Genomic DNA, 14,712 nt, shown 5'->3' on the forward strand with positions numbered 1-14,712 from the left:
GCCAAAAATATTCCGACCAGCTCTGTGCCCATCGCTCAGCAGGTGAGAAGTGGGGGAGGGAGCTGGGGTCTCTCCCTGGGAAGGAGGGCTGTGGCCTCCAGACATAACGGAGTTCTTGTGAGCACCTACACTGAGGAGGAGGTTCCTACGCACCCTCCAGGCTGGTTGTGGCCCAGGGAGAGGGAAATGCTGGGCACAGAAGGATGCGTTGGATCGGTGCAGTGGGACGCTGGTTACACCAGTGTTAACTAGGAAGCCATTTGCAGTGCACAACAAATACCACTTTACCAAGCCCGACTTATGAACAATGCTACGTATCCTTAAGTGCCACTTGTTGGTGCTCTTTCTATTAGCTAATTACACGTTCCCATGTCTACAGATAACCCTCCTTCCTAGAGCACTCCTGGGACACCGCAAAGGGGTAGAGTTTGAACTATTCTGTCCAGAAGAGAGGACCTGGGGGAGTGGCTGCATTTCCATGATGAGGAGAGGTAAATCACAGCTATGTGCCTGCACTGCAGAGCCCAGGGGAATCTCCAGGTCCCAGAGTAAGTGACACACTCATTGGGGCCTGCATCTTGCACTAATACCCGTTTGCCCCCCAAGGATGGAAGCAGCCAACTGCATACATCAATCTTCCGTCACCAGCCAGAACCACGCCCAGCTCGTGGAGAACGCAGGGTATAGGAACAGCTCTGCGAATGGGTTCTAGCAGGGAAAGGACAGGTCTGGGCCTCTCACAGAAGGCCGGCCGAGTCCTGATGCTCACGGTGAGGGAACGTCCCAGGCTAGAAGGCCTTTACAGTGGAGAATATTTCCATTCTCCGGTGCTCTGTGCAGGGGATCTCCTGATCTTCAGCGTCATTGCCTGGCAGTGACTGTCCCCAGCTGCGGATCCTTCACAAGGCAGAGCTTTATTGCTAAGCCCATACTAGTTCCATGGAGCTGATGGGTCTCAATAGAGGGTTAGACTTTGCTGCACCTCCCAAGAGGGAAGAAGGGGCAAGGCGGCAGTGATGGGGTTTAAGGTAAAAGGAGTGGTGGAGTAGTATGGGCCATGAAGACCTGGCCCTCAGCAGCTGCCCAGCATGGGGTGCAGAAGAGGGTGCAGGGTGCAGGCTCCGTGAGAGAATTTGGGTGTGGGAGGGGGCTCAGGGCTGGGATTGGGGTGCAGGAGGGGATGCGGGCTGCAGGAGGGAGTCTGGGTGCGGGAGGGGCATCAGGGCTGGGGCGGGGGTTGGGGTGTGGGCTCTTAGGTGGGGCCAGGGATGAGGGGTTTGGGGTGCAGGAGAGGGTGCAGGGTCCGGGCTCCATGAGAGAATTTGGGTGTGGGAGGGGGCTCAGGGCTGGGATTGGGGTGCAGGACGGGATGCAGGCTCCAGAAGGGAGTTTGGGTGCGGGAGGGGCATCAGGGCTGGGGCAGGGGGTTAGGGTTTCGGAGGAGGTGAGGGGTGCAGGTTCTGGGAGGGAGTTAGGGTGCGGGAGGGGGTTCTGACCTGGGGCAAGGGTTCAGGGTGTGGGCTCCAGCCGGGTGGTGCTTACCTCAGGTGGTTCCTGGTCAGTAGTGCAGCAGGGCTAGGACTGGCTCCACGCCCGCCCTGGCTCCGCGCGGCTCCTGGAAGCAGCCATCATGTCTGGCTCCTAGGCACAGGGCAGCCAGGGGCTCTGCATGGTGCCCGCACCCACAGCTCTCATTGGCCACAGTTCCCAGCCAATGGGAGCTCAGGGCAGGGGCAGCGCGCAGAGCCTCCCTGGCCGCCCATGCACCTAGGAGCCGGACATGGCGGCTGCTTCGGGGTAGCTGCACAGAGCCAGGACAGGCAGTGAGCCTGCCTTAGCCCCGCTGCACCGCCGACCGGACTTTTAACCCCCCCGCCCCCGACTGAAGCCCCGAACTAATGAGATTGTGTAAGCAGAAGGCTGGGGCCACGCCCCACACTGAAGGGAAACAGGGAGGGTAGGAAGCAGCCCAGGGGACGCTGATCTGGCGTGGCAGCCACAAGGGACAGAGCCACCTCTCTCCCTGAGGGCCCTGGGCCAGCACCTGGTGGAGGGGGAGGGCCTGGGTTCCGCTTTCCTTCCCTCTTCCTCCGGCTGCCTGAGAGATTATGGAGGACACCATGGGGGCAATGAACTCTGACCTTGAGCCTGGGGGCCCAACAGCCGAGAGGCTGTGAGCTGCAGCCTGACCACTAGGCCTGCTGGCGCCTGAGTGAAGCCTGCTATAGTATGTCACCGTGGCACCCCCCATATCCTGTGCTACAGCAGGGACTGAAACCCTCCCCAGTGCCCTGGGGGCCACTTGGAGGATGGCAGCCTCCTTTGGACTGCCTATGGGAGATCCCCCCGCACCCAAAGTGCCCCCTCTCACCTCTGACATGCTCCCTACCCTACAGCTTGCAAGGGGCAGCAGTTTAGGCTGCTTTTGTCAGCCCTATGCTACTTCTGAGCTGGAGAAATCCTCTCTATGGCCCCTGCACCTAGCCCCAGAGACAAATATGGGCCTGAGTGAAGGTCAGAGCCAGCCCCATTGTCTCTACCAGAGGATCTGGCCATGAAGATAACTCTCATGGCCAGAGAACCCCCCAGCATGCTACAGGCTGAGTTCAGCCAGAACCATGCAGGGAGCCTTTGCCTTTTCCATGCCCACAGCTGATTTCAATGTTTCCACCACATCTCTCTTGATAACTTACATCTTGATTGGTCATATCCCAGTAGGGCCGCTCCCCATAGGACATCACCTCCCACATGACTATGCCGTAGCTCCACACGTCGCTGGCTGAGGTGAATTTCCTATACTGAATTGCTTCAGGCGCCGTCCACCGGATCGGGATCTTCCCACCCTGCAGGAAAGGAACAGAGAGAAGGAGAGAGTAAGAGAGAAGGATGAGATCTGGAGTATTTGCAGACAATGAACCGGTGAAATGGAGCCGCTGGGCCAGATAACTAGAATTCTGAGCAATGAAATTACTAATGTGCCAGAGTTCCTTGACCAGCATTTACCCCTCTCCACACTTACACAAATCAGTGCTTCTATGCAGGGTTAGACAAGGACTGGCCCTTTTGGAACCAGTGGACATGAATCAATGTATTCCTCCCTGTCGTGCAAGAAGGATGAAGCCCTGAGCCGCTCTGACTTGGCAGCTGCCTACAGACTGGGTTTATATGAAGTGCCCTCTTCCTACAAACTGCTGTGATCTCTGCTGTGAACTCCTGCAATACCTACGGCCCGTTGTGCCAATAGATTCATTTGAAGAAAAATTAGTATGTAAAAATATAGAAAATCCGGACTCTTCTCTCTTGAGTTTCTCCCCATCCTCTTGCTGTCAGCTAGTTATCCCAGTGGAAGGATAAACGCAGAGATTTCAAAGACGTCCTGTTTAATTGTTCAAGCTTTGTGGGATGCATGATACTCCTGGGGCTAGAGTTCCCATGCTGGAAGATTTGTGGCTATCTTTTTATTATACAGGCTCATATAGGCCCCGGTTCTGCTGTTACCCTCATGTAAACAGAGTAAATGCATTGGAGTCACTATTGGTTTAAGCTGGTTGAAGTGAGACAGATCTGGCCCACGTGAAGAATTACCTATTCCCTCTTAGTAGGGATCCTGTTAGGTGAAACAGTCTCAGACCACTACAGATGCTAGACACAGTAACTGTACAATTACCCTAAATGCCCACTGGGGTCTGATCAGACCCACTGAACTTCAGATAAAATGAGAAGCTTTCCAGGTTGGGCTTGAGCAGAGAAGGTGCCCCAAGAGGGATCAGATGCAAGACCCAGGCTGGGGTCGAGGAAGTTCCAGAGGCCTCGACAGAGAACTTCATCCTAGCGTCTTCCAGCCATACCAGCCATACAAGGCAAATACTATTGGCCAGCACTGCGTTCCTGTAAAACACAACACTCCTCTGCAGGGCAGGTGACATTCCCAGGCTTCAGGGCTGTTGTTACCAGCAGAGTCACCCTGGGCCCAATTCATGTCCATTTCAGCACTTCTCCAATCCAACTGTTGCTTGTGCCAGGAGGTGATGGCACACAGGCGTGGGGTGTGCCGGTGCCATCTCTCTCCCTTCCAACAGGCGTGCTCCTCATGATGCGCAAGCCACACAGAGCAGGAGAGTGTGGCAGTGAACTGGAGCACGAGCCACTGCCCCAAATAAGAGCTTTTCCCTGGTCCCTCTGCTAGCATGGCAAACACTAACCCTTAAAGGGGGCACTCGAGTTTGGGCCTGGAATTCATGATCGGGTGCAAGTCCACTTAGCCCAGGTCTGATCCGGTGCCCTGTGCTCGCATCTCTCTAGAGAGGGAAACAGGCCTTGCTTTCACTACCACACCTGCTAGGAAAGAGTCCCAATTGCTGGCGGTCTTCTGAATGTCTCTGTAGACCCTTCGGCTGTCTCTCTCGCTGCATGAGAGGCATCACAGGGAGCAGTAACACTCCCCAAGATCTGGATGGATGGAACGCTTCCTGTTACAAAGGCAGATGGGGTTACAACCACGGCCACCCCCTCTAAAGGACTGTCGCTGGAGCGCTCCTTGAAGAAGAGAGTGAAAGAGGAGCTGTGACTCTAAGGGCAGGTCTTCACTACCCGCCGGATCGGCGGGTAGAGATCGCTCTATCGGGGATCGATTTATCGTGTCTCGTCTAGACGAGGATAAATTGATCCCCGAACGCGCTCCCCGTCGACTCCGGAACTCCAGCTCGCGAGAGGCAGAAGCTGAGTCGATGGGGAAGCGGCAGCGGTCGACTCGCCGCCGTCCTCACGGCCAGATAAGTCAACCTAAGATATGCCGACTTCAGCTACGCTATTCGCGTAGCTGAAGTCAGCGTATCTTAGGTCGACCCCCCCCCCAGTGTAGACCAGGGCTAAGACAGGATGGGCGCCTGAAGCCAGCGGGAAGGATCCATTCGTGATGGTGCTTATAGGTACAGTACTAACAATGCTGCTTCACGCGATACTGCCCCAACTATACATGGCTTCAGGGAACTCAGAAGCGTGCTGAAGGCGTCTTCTCAGAGATCTTTCCTGTCCTAGGAGCGAAGGAAGACAAACGGCAGAAGATTCTGGAAGTGAATGACTGGCTAGGTAAGTGGTGGAGGGCTTGGGTTTTTTGGCACATTTTTCTACCTTCTGTGGAAGAGGGGGCTGTATAGTTTGGACGGCCTCCACCTGAGTAGAAGGGGAACCAATCCTCAAGGGGACAGGCTGGCTTGAGTAGCCAGGAGGGTGTTAAACTAGTAACAAAAGGGGAGGAGCAAATGAATATTCATTTAGCACAAAACCAAGAGGTTGAGAACAAAATCAATCAAGACACCAAAGCATAAATTTGATTTAATCGGCATTACTGAAATCTGGTGGGGTGGTTCACATAAGAGGAATGTTAAAACCAATGGTTATAACCTATTTATGAAGGCTCATAGGGGATGGGGAGTGGCATTCTATATAAACAATGGCATTACACCTGTTTCAGAGTCACTGACGACTTGGAAGCAATTATTTTGAATGCTTATGGATCAATGGTCTAACAGATAAAGCACAAGATGGGGGTTCTAATTGGTGTCTGCTACAGGCCACCAAAGCACAATAGAGAACAAGATGATTGCCTCCTTAACCACCTATCTATAACGTATAGGAAAAAAACCGGTGGTGTCACGGGGGACTTCAATCTGAGTGATGTCTGCTGGAGATTTCATTCTTCCAGTAGTAAAACATCCTTGGAATGTCTAAATATTATAGATGACTATTTCCTGTCCCAAAAAAGTGTTGCATCCACCATGAAGGCATCCTATATTAGACCTTATTTTGACAGATAAAGAGGAACTGATCACAGAACTAAACATTAGTGGTAGCTTAGGTGCAGTCGATCATGGATTGATTATATTTGTTATGTGCAAACAGAATAAAGTCCAAATTCCTATAGTTGAGCTTTAAAAGGGCCAATTTCACAAAGTTGAAAATACTTATGAGACAAATCAAGTTGGGAGAAAAACATTAAATAGAAAAATGTGAATGATAATTGGGTATTGTTTGAAAATATTTTACTAGATGCCAAGAAGCCAACAAATCTCTCTATCTTGAAAAAAGTTCACACTAGTTAAATAAACAGCCTGGCTTAGAGGGGAAGAGAAATCAGATATAAAAATCCCATATATAACAAATGGAAGGAAAGAAAGTTGATAGTAATGAATATAAATCAGAATTTAAGAATTGTAGAAAATTGATAAGGGAAGCAAAGGATAGAAGCACTCTATGGTCAACAAAGTTAAGGACAATAAGAAGTTTTTTAAGTATATTTGGAACAAAATGAATCCTGACAATGGTATAGGAAGATTACTAGATGGAAATGGTAGAATTGTCAATAATAATGCAGAAAAGGCAGAAGTGTTCAATAAATATTTCTGTTCAGAATCTGGAAAATAACCAGATGATATAGCTATAACATAGGAAGATAATGAAATACTTTCCATTCCAACAGTAACTAAGGAGGATATTAAACAGCACTACTAAAGCTAGACATTTAAAAATCAGCAGGTCTTGATACCTTACATTCAAAAGGAGCTTTCTGAACTGTAAATGTTGATTTTCAATGTACTGGGGAAATGGGGAAGTTCCAGAGGACTGGAAAAAGCTAATGTGGGGCCAATATTTAAAAGGAATTAACAGGATGAAAGACTCAAGGAGGTCAGTCTGGTTATCTTATCAAAGAGAAGGTTAAGAGGTGATTTGATCACAGTTTATATTTAACTACACGGGGAACATAAATTTGATAATCACAGGCTTTTCACTCTAGCAGACTAAGATATAACAAGGTTTAATGGCTCAAAGTTGAAGTTAGACAAATTCAGACTGGAAATAAGGCATACATTTTTAACAGTGAGGGTAATTAACCACTGGAATAATTTACCACGGGCTGGGGTGGATATTCCATCACTGGAAAATTTTACATCAAGATTGGATGTTTTCTCTAAAACAGATGATTTAATTCAAACAGGAATTAATTCTATGGACCAACACAGGAATCAGACCAGACTGATAATCACAATGGCTCCTTCTGTCCTCATAATCCATGCATCCATGAATCTATGAAAAATGCATTTCAACCAACAGTTGGGAGATTTACAGCACAGTAATGAATTTTGCAAACTAGCAAGGAAGAGAGCAAACATCTGCACTGCCAACTGTACCTTGTTCACTGACTTTAACAGTGCAGAGAAGTTTTAATTATTCATGACTCTCCTTCTCTGAGTCCTAGGAAATGTGCTGGAGTCTCAGACAGCAACGAGGCCGTTGTAATGTGAGATGTCAGCATCACGCTGCTTCTGCTAGTAAAGCTTTGCTGAGAAGTTGGAAGAAACTGGTGGGTTCTTTGTGGGGAATTTTTGGTTTGCGGGTTAGTGGAGTGGAGGAACCGTTAGGATCATCTCCAAGAACACATGGAGGACGGGTGAGGTACCAGAGGACTGGAGGAGGGCAAACATAGTACTTATCTTTAAAAAGGGGAACAAAGAGGACCCACGAAATTACAGACCAGTCAGCATAACTTAAATTCCTGGAAAGAGACTGGAACAAATAGTTAACAATTTGTAAGCACCAAGAGGATAATAGGGTAGTAAGAGACAGCCAACATAGATTTGTCAAGAACAAATCATGCCAAACCAACCTAATTTCCTTCTTTGACAGGGTTGCTCAGGCAAGTGGATGAAGCTGTAGACATGATATATCTTGATTTTAGTAAGCCTTTTGATACAGTCCCATATGAAATTCTCATCAGCACACTAAGGAAATGTGGTCTAGAGGTGCGCACAACTGGTTGAAATACTGTACTCACAGAGTAGCTATCAATGGTTCACTGTTAAACTGGAAGTGTACATCTAGTGGGGACCAACAGGGGTCTGTCATAGATCCAGATTAATCAGTATTTCCATAGTGACTCGGATGGAGAATATTCTTATACAAGCCATGCCACAGACATACCCACAGGGTTCAGATGAGTTTGTACTTGGCCATGTGCTCCCATGGCTACACTAATTTAGTGCTCTATCTCAATGACAGCTAGCACAAATATGTCTGTGTGAACAGGGAATCACACCCCTAGCTTATAGGGTAGAGGATACCTGTAAGGATAGTTAAGCGTTGGAATAGCCTTCCAAGGGAGGTTGTGGAATCCCCATCATTGGAGGTCTGTAAGAACAGGTTGGACAAACACCTGTCAGGGATGGTCTAGGTATATTTGGCCCTGCCTCACCTCAGCGGGCGGGACTAGATGCCCCCTTGAGGACCCTTCCAGCCCTCCATGTCTGTGATTCGATGGATACTCTTCTGTCATGGTTTCCCCACGTTATTTAGAAGAAGCTGTCCTTCGAAGAAGCTCATGGTTTGTTATTGCGGGATTTCTTATCGGCACTGGGTTTCATACACTGGTCTGTCATTTTAGGGCATTAACTACTGGCAGGGATGTGAACTGACGTGTGTGGCCTCAGGAACAGTTGGGGCAACAAGGTGGATAACCAGAAAGCAAAGACAGAAACGGAATGAGAAATTCTAGAATTCCAGAATCTTCTTACACAACTGTTACAAAGACCTCCCTGCCGCCAGCTCCACCCCGCCACTCACCCTGGCATTCCTGGGAGCCATTAGCTCTGCCCTGCCGTGCACCCTGACCGTGCGGCCTGGGCAGCTCTGTCTGACAAAATGCATCGTCCCCATCTTGGGAGCGTGTGTGTGAAACACAAGCTGCTTATCCTTAGCCCGCTATGAATGAATCCCCACCCGGTGCAGGAGCCTTCCCCTTCCCGGGGCTCTGCCTGGCTCTCAATTCATGTCTGAGCCCTTCTGCCCCTTCCCTACATGCAGGCTCTGTGTGCGGCGCCCTTCAGGAGTGCTCACACCGACCGCAATGAGCCGAGTCTGACCGGCTCACCAACAGGGCAAGGGCTCGCCAACTGCCCCCCCCGCCCCGTGTTCCTCTCGCTCTCTCCCTCCCCCTTGATCACCTCCTCGTCTCCTCCCCTCTCTTCCCCTCCCCTCCCGCTCTGGAGATGGGAGCTTTACCAGCGCACTGGTGTAGGTGGGATCCGAGGTGTCATCCTCCAGGAAGCGGGACAGGCCGAAGTCGGACACCTTGCAGACCAGGTTGCTGTTGACGAGGATGTTGCGGGCAGCCAGGTCCCGGTGCACGTAGTTCATGTCGGCCAGGTACTTCATGCCCGCGGCGATGCCCCGCAGCATGCCCACCAGCTGGATCACAGTGAACTGCCCATCGTTTTGCTTAGGGGGAGACAGGAAAAGTCCGTATGGGACGAGTGGGTTTGCACTTCACTCCGACACCAGGCCAGGGGAAGAGGCACGCAGACCCGGAATGACGTGCCTATAGCCACGCAGGAGTCAGCAGCACGCAGGACTAGGACCCAGGAGTCCTGAGTCTCTGCCCCAGAACTCAGCTGCTCTCATACAATCAAAGGAGAGTCGCCAGCCGTTTCTGTTGGAATAAGTGGCCTGGTGTTGCTGCCTATGATGGGGGCCGTGGGCCTGGGGGCCCTAGTGCTCTGACCCAGGAATGGGCCTGCGAGGCTCAGGGGCACCTTGTCACCCCTATTCCTGCCCAACAATCGCAGCATTCTCAAGCTAAGCACCACAGAGAACTTTCCACAGCCAACAGGGGACGCGCCCCCTTCAGAGCAGTGATTTCAGGGAGCTGCTGTCATACAGAGATGCACCTGGCACAGCAGGATTCGGGCACTAGGATCTCACTCAGCTACGTGGGTTATTCCTTTCAGCACAATGAATTATTCACCTCAGGCTGAGGCCCACAAAGGTTTAGATCGAGCGGACTGAGGGCGATATCCTGCCCCTATACAAGTCAATGGCAAAACTTCCATTGACTTCAACAGAGCCAGGATTTCCCCTTGAACGTGTGTGTGCCCTGTGTGCGTGAGCGCATGCGCACTGGCAGGCAGTGGGCGCACGTGTGCCCTGGCCATAGTGAGTGCGTGCGCTGTGCAAGTCGTGCATTTGTCCTTGTGTGCCTTGGTGTGCAGTGTGTGTGTGGACGTCTGCACTTGAGTTTGGTCATGTTGTAACCCATGTCCTGATCCATGCTGCTAACACGGTGGTAAACTGCAGTGTAGACAGACCACGGGCATCTGTTCCTCGCCAAGTTTAGTAGTAGGCTGCATCCTGGCACCAATGTCTGTGTCCTGGAAGACGTGTTTGTGTAGGGCCTACACCATATTAATTGACACAGGATGTTCACAGTCGTGGCTGGGCCCCACAAGAAGCTGGGCGTCAGTGTCCCCAGGGAAGCCGCTGGGGGCTCAGAACTCCGACGTCTGACCCTGAGCGCGTTTGAAACGTGTGTCCCGCCTGTGAGCGAAGTGCTGCATGTGTATGTGTGAAACGTGCGTGCACAGCGTGCGAGCAGTATTTGCTCACCGTGTGTGTGTGTGTGTGGGGGTGGGCAGTGTATACCCTCTGCCTGTGTGCACAGCCCTGGGGCAGAGCCTTCCAGAGCACCGTGCAGCGGCTCTCAGCCTGCAGGGTGAATGCTGCTGGCCTGGAGGGGTGTAGCACTGCCATAGGAAAAGGTGAATCAGCAAGGGTTGGGCCCCGCTTGCCGCCTCCCCCCCCGGTCCCAGCATCCCCTCTGCCACTGCCCTTCCCAGCACCTCGTACCCGGAGAAAGGAGTCCAGGGAGCCATTCTCCATGAACTCGGTGATGATCATGACAGGGGCGCTCTTGGTGACCACCCCCTCCAGGTGGATAACGTTGGGGTGGTCGAACTGCCCCATGATGCTGGCCTCGCTCAGGAAGTCCCGTCTCTGCTTCTCCGTGTAACCCGACTTCAGCGTTTTGATGGCCACAAAGATCTCTCTCTTGCCAGGCAGCTTGAGGTGCCCACTGCACACTTCCCCAAACTCCCCTGAGATGGGAGAGAGCACAGGTTACAAACTGCTGGCCTCCCCGGTGCCCTGCCCTGCCACTCAGACCCTCTGCATGGGACCCTGCTGCTCCCACGCTACCAAACACACCCATCCTCCATGCACCCAGCCCCACGCACCCCCTCCCATGCACCCAGCCCCACGCACTCCCCTCCCATGCTCCGAGCCCCACGCACCCCCTCCCATGCTCCCAGCCCCACGCACTCCCCTCCCATGCACCTAACCCCAGACACATCCTACCCGCACACACATCTCCTTGCACCCTGGCCCATGCACACCACCCAAGCACACCGGACCCACATAATACCTGCCCACCTCTTTTCTGGGGGCGGCTGAGTTCATCTGGAATCTCACCGCTGTTCCCCCTTGTTTTGTGCCAAATGCTTCTCCTCAGGCCCAGGCATCCTTCCAGCTGAGGAGCGCTCAATCCTGCTCCCTCTGGGTCAGCCAGCTAGAGCCCAGTGCGGTGTCCCTGCCTTGCAGGGCTGAGTGTGCTGCCCGCAGAGCACCCAGTGCCAGCTGACAGGGGCTGCTGGGTGCTGACCTTGGGCATCCCACCTAGCAGGACGTGCAGGGGCTGGCCCCATCCCTCCGTTACTGGCCACAGCTAGTTCCCGTCTCACTGGCGCAGGCCGCTCAGCAAGCTCCTGCCTAGCCCCTGGGCCTGGCTACCGTGAGGAGGCTGTGGGGCTGATGGAGAGCCCAGCCCAACGTGGCCCAGCCTACCTGCTCCGATCACCTGCTCAATTTTGACACAAGAGATGTCGATTTCCTTTGCAAATTCCCTGACGGCCTCATTGGGGTCTTCATAGGTGAAGGGGTCAATGTAAATCTTCATTCCCGGAGTCACTGCGAATAGGTGGAGGGAGAGAGTCAGACAGACAGAGGCACCCGGGATGACAGCCAGACAGCAAGAAGAAAGGAAGAACCCGTGCATGCCTGTGTGCGTGTGTGTGTACCCGGGTCTGTGTGCGTGTGTGTGTACCCGGGTCTGTGTGCATGCATGTGTACCTAGGTTTGCGTGTGTACCCGGGTCTGTGTGCGTGCGTGTGTACCCGGGTCTGTGTGCGTGCGTGTGTACCCGGGTCTGTGTGTGTACCCGGGTTTGTGTGCGTGCGTGCGTACCTGGGTTTGTGTGTGTACCCGGGTCTGTGTGCGTGCGTGTGTACCCGGGTCTGTGTGCGTGCGTGTGTACCCGGGTCTGTGTGCGTGTGTACCTGGGTCTGTGTGCGTGCGTGTGTACCCGGGTCTGTGTGCGTGTGTACCTGGGTCTGTGTGCGTGCGTGTGTACCCGGGTCTGTGTGCGTGTGTACCCAGGTTTGTGTGCGTGCGTGTGTACCCGGGTCTGCGTGCGTGTGTACCTGGGTCTGTGTGCATGAGTGCGTGTGTGCAAGACAGAGATGCTGCTGCCGCAAGGGGCAGGCTCTGAACCCTGCAGACAGCGGGAGCATGTGCAGGAGAGAGGCACGTGGAGAAGCATGTGGCATTCATGGGAAGCGCACAATCCAAGCAGAGCTTCTCGCTGGCCGAGCACAGAGCCCCGTCAGCAGGCCCCTCCTGAACACAGGGGCTCATCAGCCACGGAGGAGCCTGGGTCCTAGGCCAAAGGAGCTACTTGCAAACAACGAAAACGGTTAAGTACAATTCCTCCACAATAGACGCTCCTGCAGCTCGAGCAGCAGACACACCCTGAGCCAACCCCCTGGCTTCCCCAAAGAGAGCAACAGAGCCTGCCTCCGTCTGCCCAGCGCACCCTCAGGGTTCAGGTACTAGGGACCTCAGGCCCAGCTGTGTTACAGCGAGACAGCCATCGCAGTGACCACAGAACCTGAGCCCGGGATCCAACCCCCCCCGGAGCACTGTCATTTTGGAGTTTAATATGGGGGGATCCAGATGTTGGCCAGCAGACCAGCCTGAGATGGAAAGCTGCCAGATTCTGCTCTCAGCCCCCCTGGGCAAACCTCCAGTAACTCAGGCAGGGGGAGCTAGAGATGCCTAGCACCTAGGACAAGCTGGGCACTTTTATGTTGCCACGTCAGTATGCACTTGGGCTCCCAACCTTACACCCCCACCTATGAAAATGCTGGTCTAAGTGACTGACTGAAGGCCACACAGCAAATCAGTGGCAGAGCCAGGGAGATGGAGAATCCACGCTGGTGCCCTGCCCACACTGCCTCCCCACAGATAACTGTACCCAGAGGGGGAGGGACCCAACACTGGTGACCCAGACACAGCCAGGCCTGGAGGCTGAAGACACTACAGCAGCCGCAAGAGCCAAGCTCCCCCTGCCAGATGGAGCCGAACACGCAGGCGGGAGCCGGGCTGGAACTCACCACTAGCTTTGACTGCCCCACTGCACATTGGTCTCATGGCTGGGGGCTGGGAAGGCGGCACTGAGCACCGTGCTTCCCACTTGTTACCAGAGACTTGGCTCTGCCCACCAGAGCCTTTCACCAGCCGTATCCTAGCCTGCCACAGAACTTGGGCTGCTCTTGGGAGCCAAGCCTTGGAGCAGAGCGTGCAGTGGGGTCCGTGAGCTTCATGAGCGCACCAGAGCCAGAAGGGCCAGTCCTGGGGACGTGTCAGTGGATGGGAACCGGCCAGCGAGCCAGGATGCGAGGAAGGCCGTTCTCTCCAGAGTGCGAGCCGAGGGGGTTTGAAGGCTGTATGGCGCTTCAGGGGTTTCTGACACTTCAAACAAAGCCACACTCGCCGCTAGGGCGGCACGGCTGGGACACTGAGCAGCGTCTGGGGCTCTTAGCGGTCGGCCAAGTGACAACCACAGTTACAACAGCACAATAACAACAACAACATTGGAGCTCATTCAATGGCTGTGCAGACATTAAGGCCAGCCGAGCCGTGAGATGGGACAATCTTTGCTAGCGGCTAGCTGGAAATGTGAATGTAGATTTGTACACCTTATAAGGCCGGGTCAACACTAGAAAGTTATGTGGACATAGCCCTTTTTTCAGGGGTGTAATTTTTAACTGGTGTACTGGTACAATCCCTGGGTGGGCACAATTATACCGGTAAAAAGATGCCTTATATTGGCTTAGTTTATTCCTTTCCCCCTAGAGCAGGGGTGGGCAAACTTTTTGGCCCAAGGGCCACATCGGGGAATAGAAATTGTATGGCAGGCCATGAATGCTCACAAAATTGGGGTTGGGGTGCGGGAGGGGGTGAGGACTCTGGGGATGAGGAGTTTGGGGTGTAGGAGGGTGCTCTGGGCTGGGACTGAGGGGTTTGGAGAGTGGGAGGGGGATCAGGGCTGGGGCAGGGGGTTGGGGAGTGGGGAGAGGCTCAGGGTACAGGCTCCAAGTGGCGCTTACCTCAAGCGGCTCCCGGAAGCAGTGGCATGTTCCTTCTCCGGCTCCTATGCAGAGGCGCGGCCAGGTGGCTCTGCACACTGCCACATCCACAGGCACCACCCCTGCAGCTCCCACTGGAGCATGTAGGAGCCGGAGCCGGGCCATGCCGCGGCTTCCAGGAGCCGCGTGGAGCGGCCCTGACCCTGCGCCCCGGCTGGAGCAGTGCAAGTCCCAGACCCCGCTCCCCAGAAGGAGCTCACGGGCCAGCTTAAAACGTCTCGCAGGCCACATCCGGCCAATGGGCTGTAGTTTGCCCATTCTAGCCCTAAAGGATGCACAGCAAGGTAGTGAATGGGGTTCTAGAGGATACACAGTGAAGCGGGGCGGGGTTCTAGAGGACGTACAGTGAAGCAGGGCGGGGTCCTAGAGGATACAAAGTGAAGATGGGTGGGGTTCTAGAGGA

At 53.6% G+C, this 14,712-nt stretch overlaps 1 protein-coding gene across 5 annotated transcripts in view; it reads right to left on the minus strand.

The window, feature by feature from the left end:
- The window catches only part of EPHB2 (EPH receptor B2), a 248,857-nt gene that overhangs the window by 9,993 nt on the left and 224,152 nt on the right, over nt 1-14,712 (minus strand). For all 5 annotated transcript variants that reach the window (XM_065575310.1, XM_042852985.2, XM_042852983.2 and 2 more), the window contains 4 exons: nt 11,668-11,790; nt 10,675-10,922; nt 9,055-9,270; nt 2,694-2,843 (listed from right to left, as the gene is read on the minus strand). In XM_065575310.1, coding sequence (XP_065431382.1) covers nt 2,694-2,843; nt 9,055-9,270; nt 10,675-10,922; nt 11,668-11,790 — 737 coding nt within the window. The remainder of the gene's footprint in view (nt 1-2,693; nt 2,844-9,054; nt 9,271-10,674; nt 10,923-11,667; nt 11,791-14,712) is intronic.

The sequence above is a fragment of the Chrysemys picta genome, chromosome 21 (assembly GCF_011386835.1).
Source record: "Chrysemys picta bellii isolate R12L10 chromosome 21, ASM1138683v2, whole genome shotgun sequence".
Lineage (NCBI taxonomy): Eukaryota > Metazoa > Chordata > Testudines > Emydidae > Chrysemys > Chrysemys picta.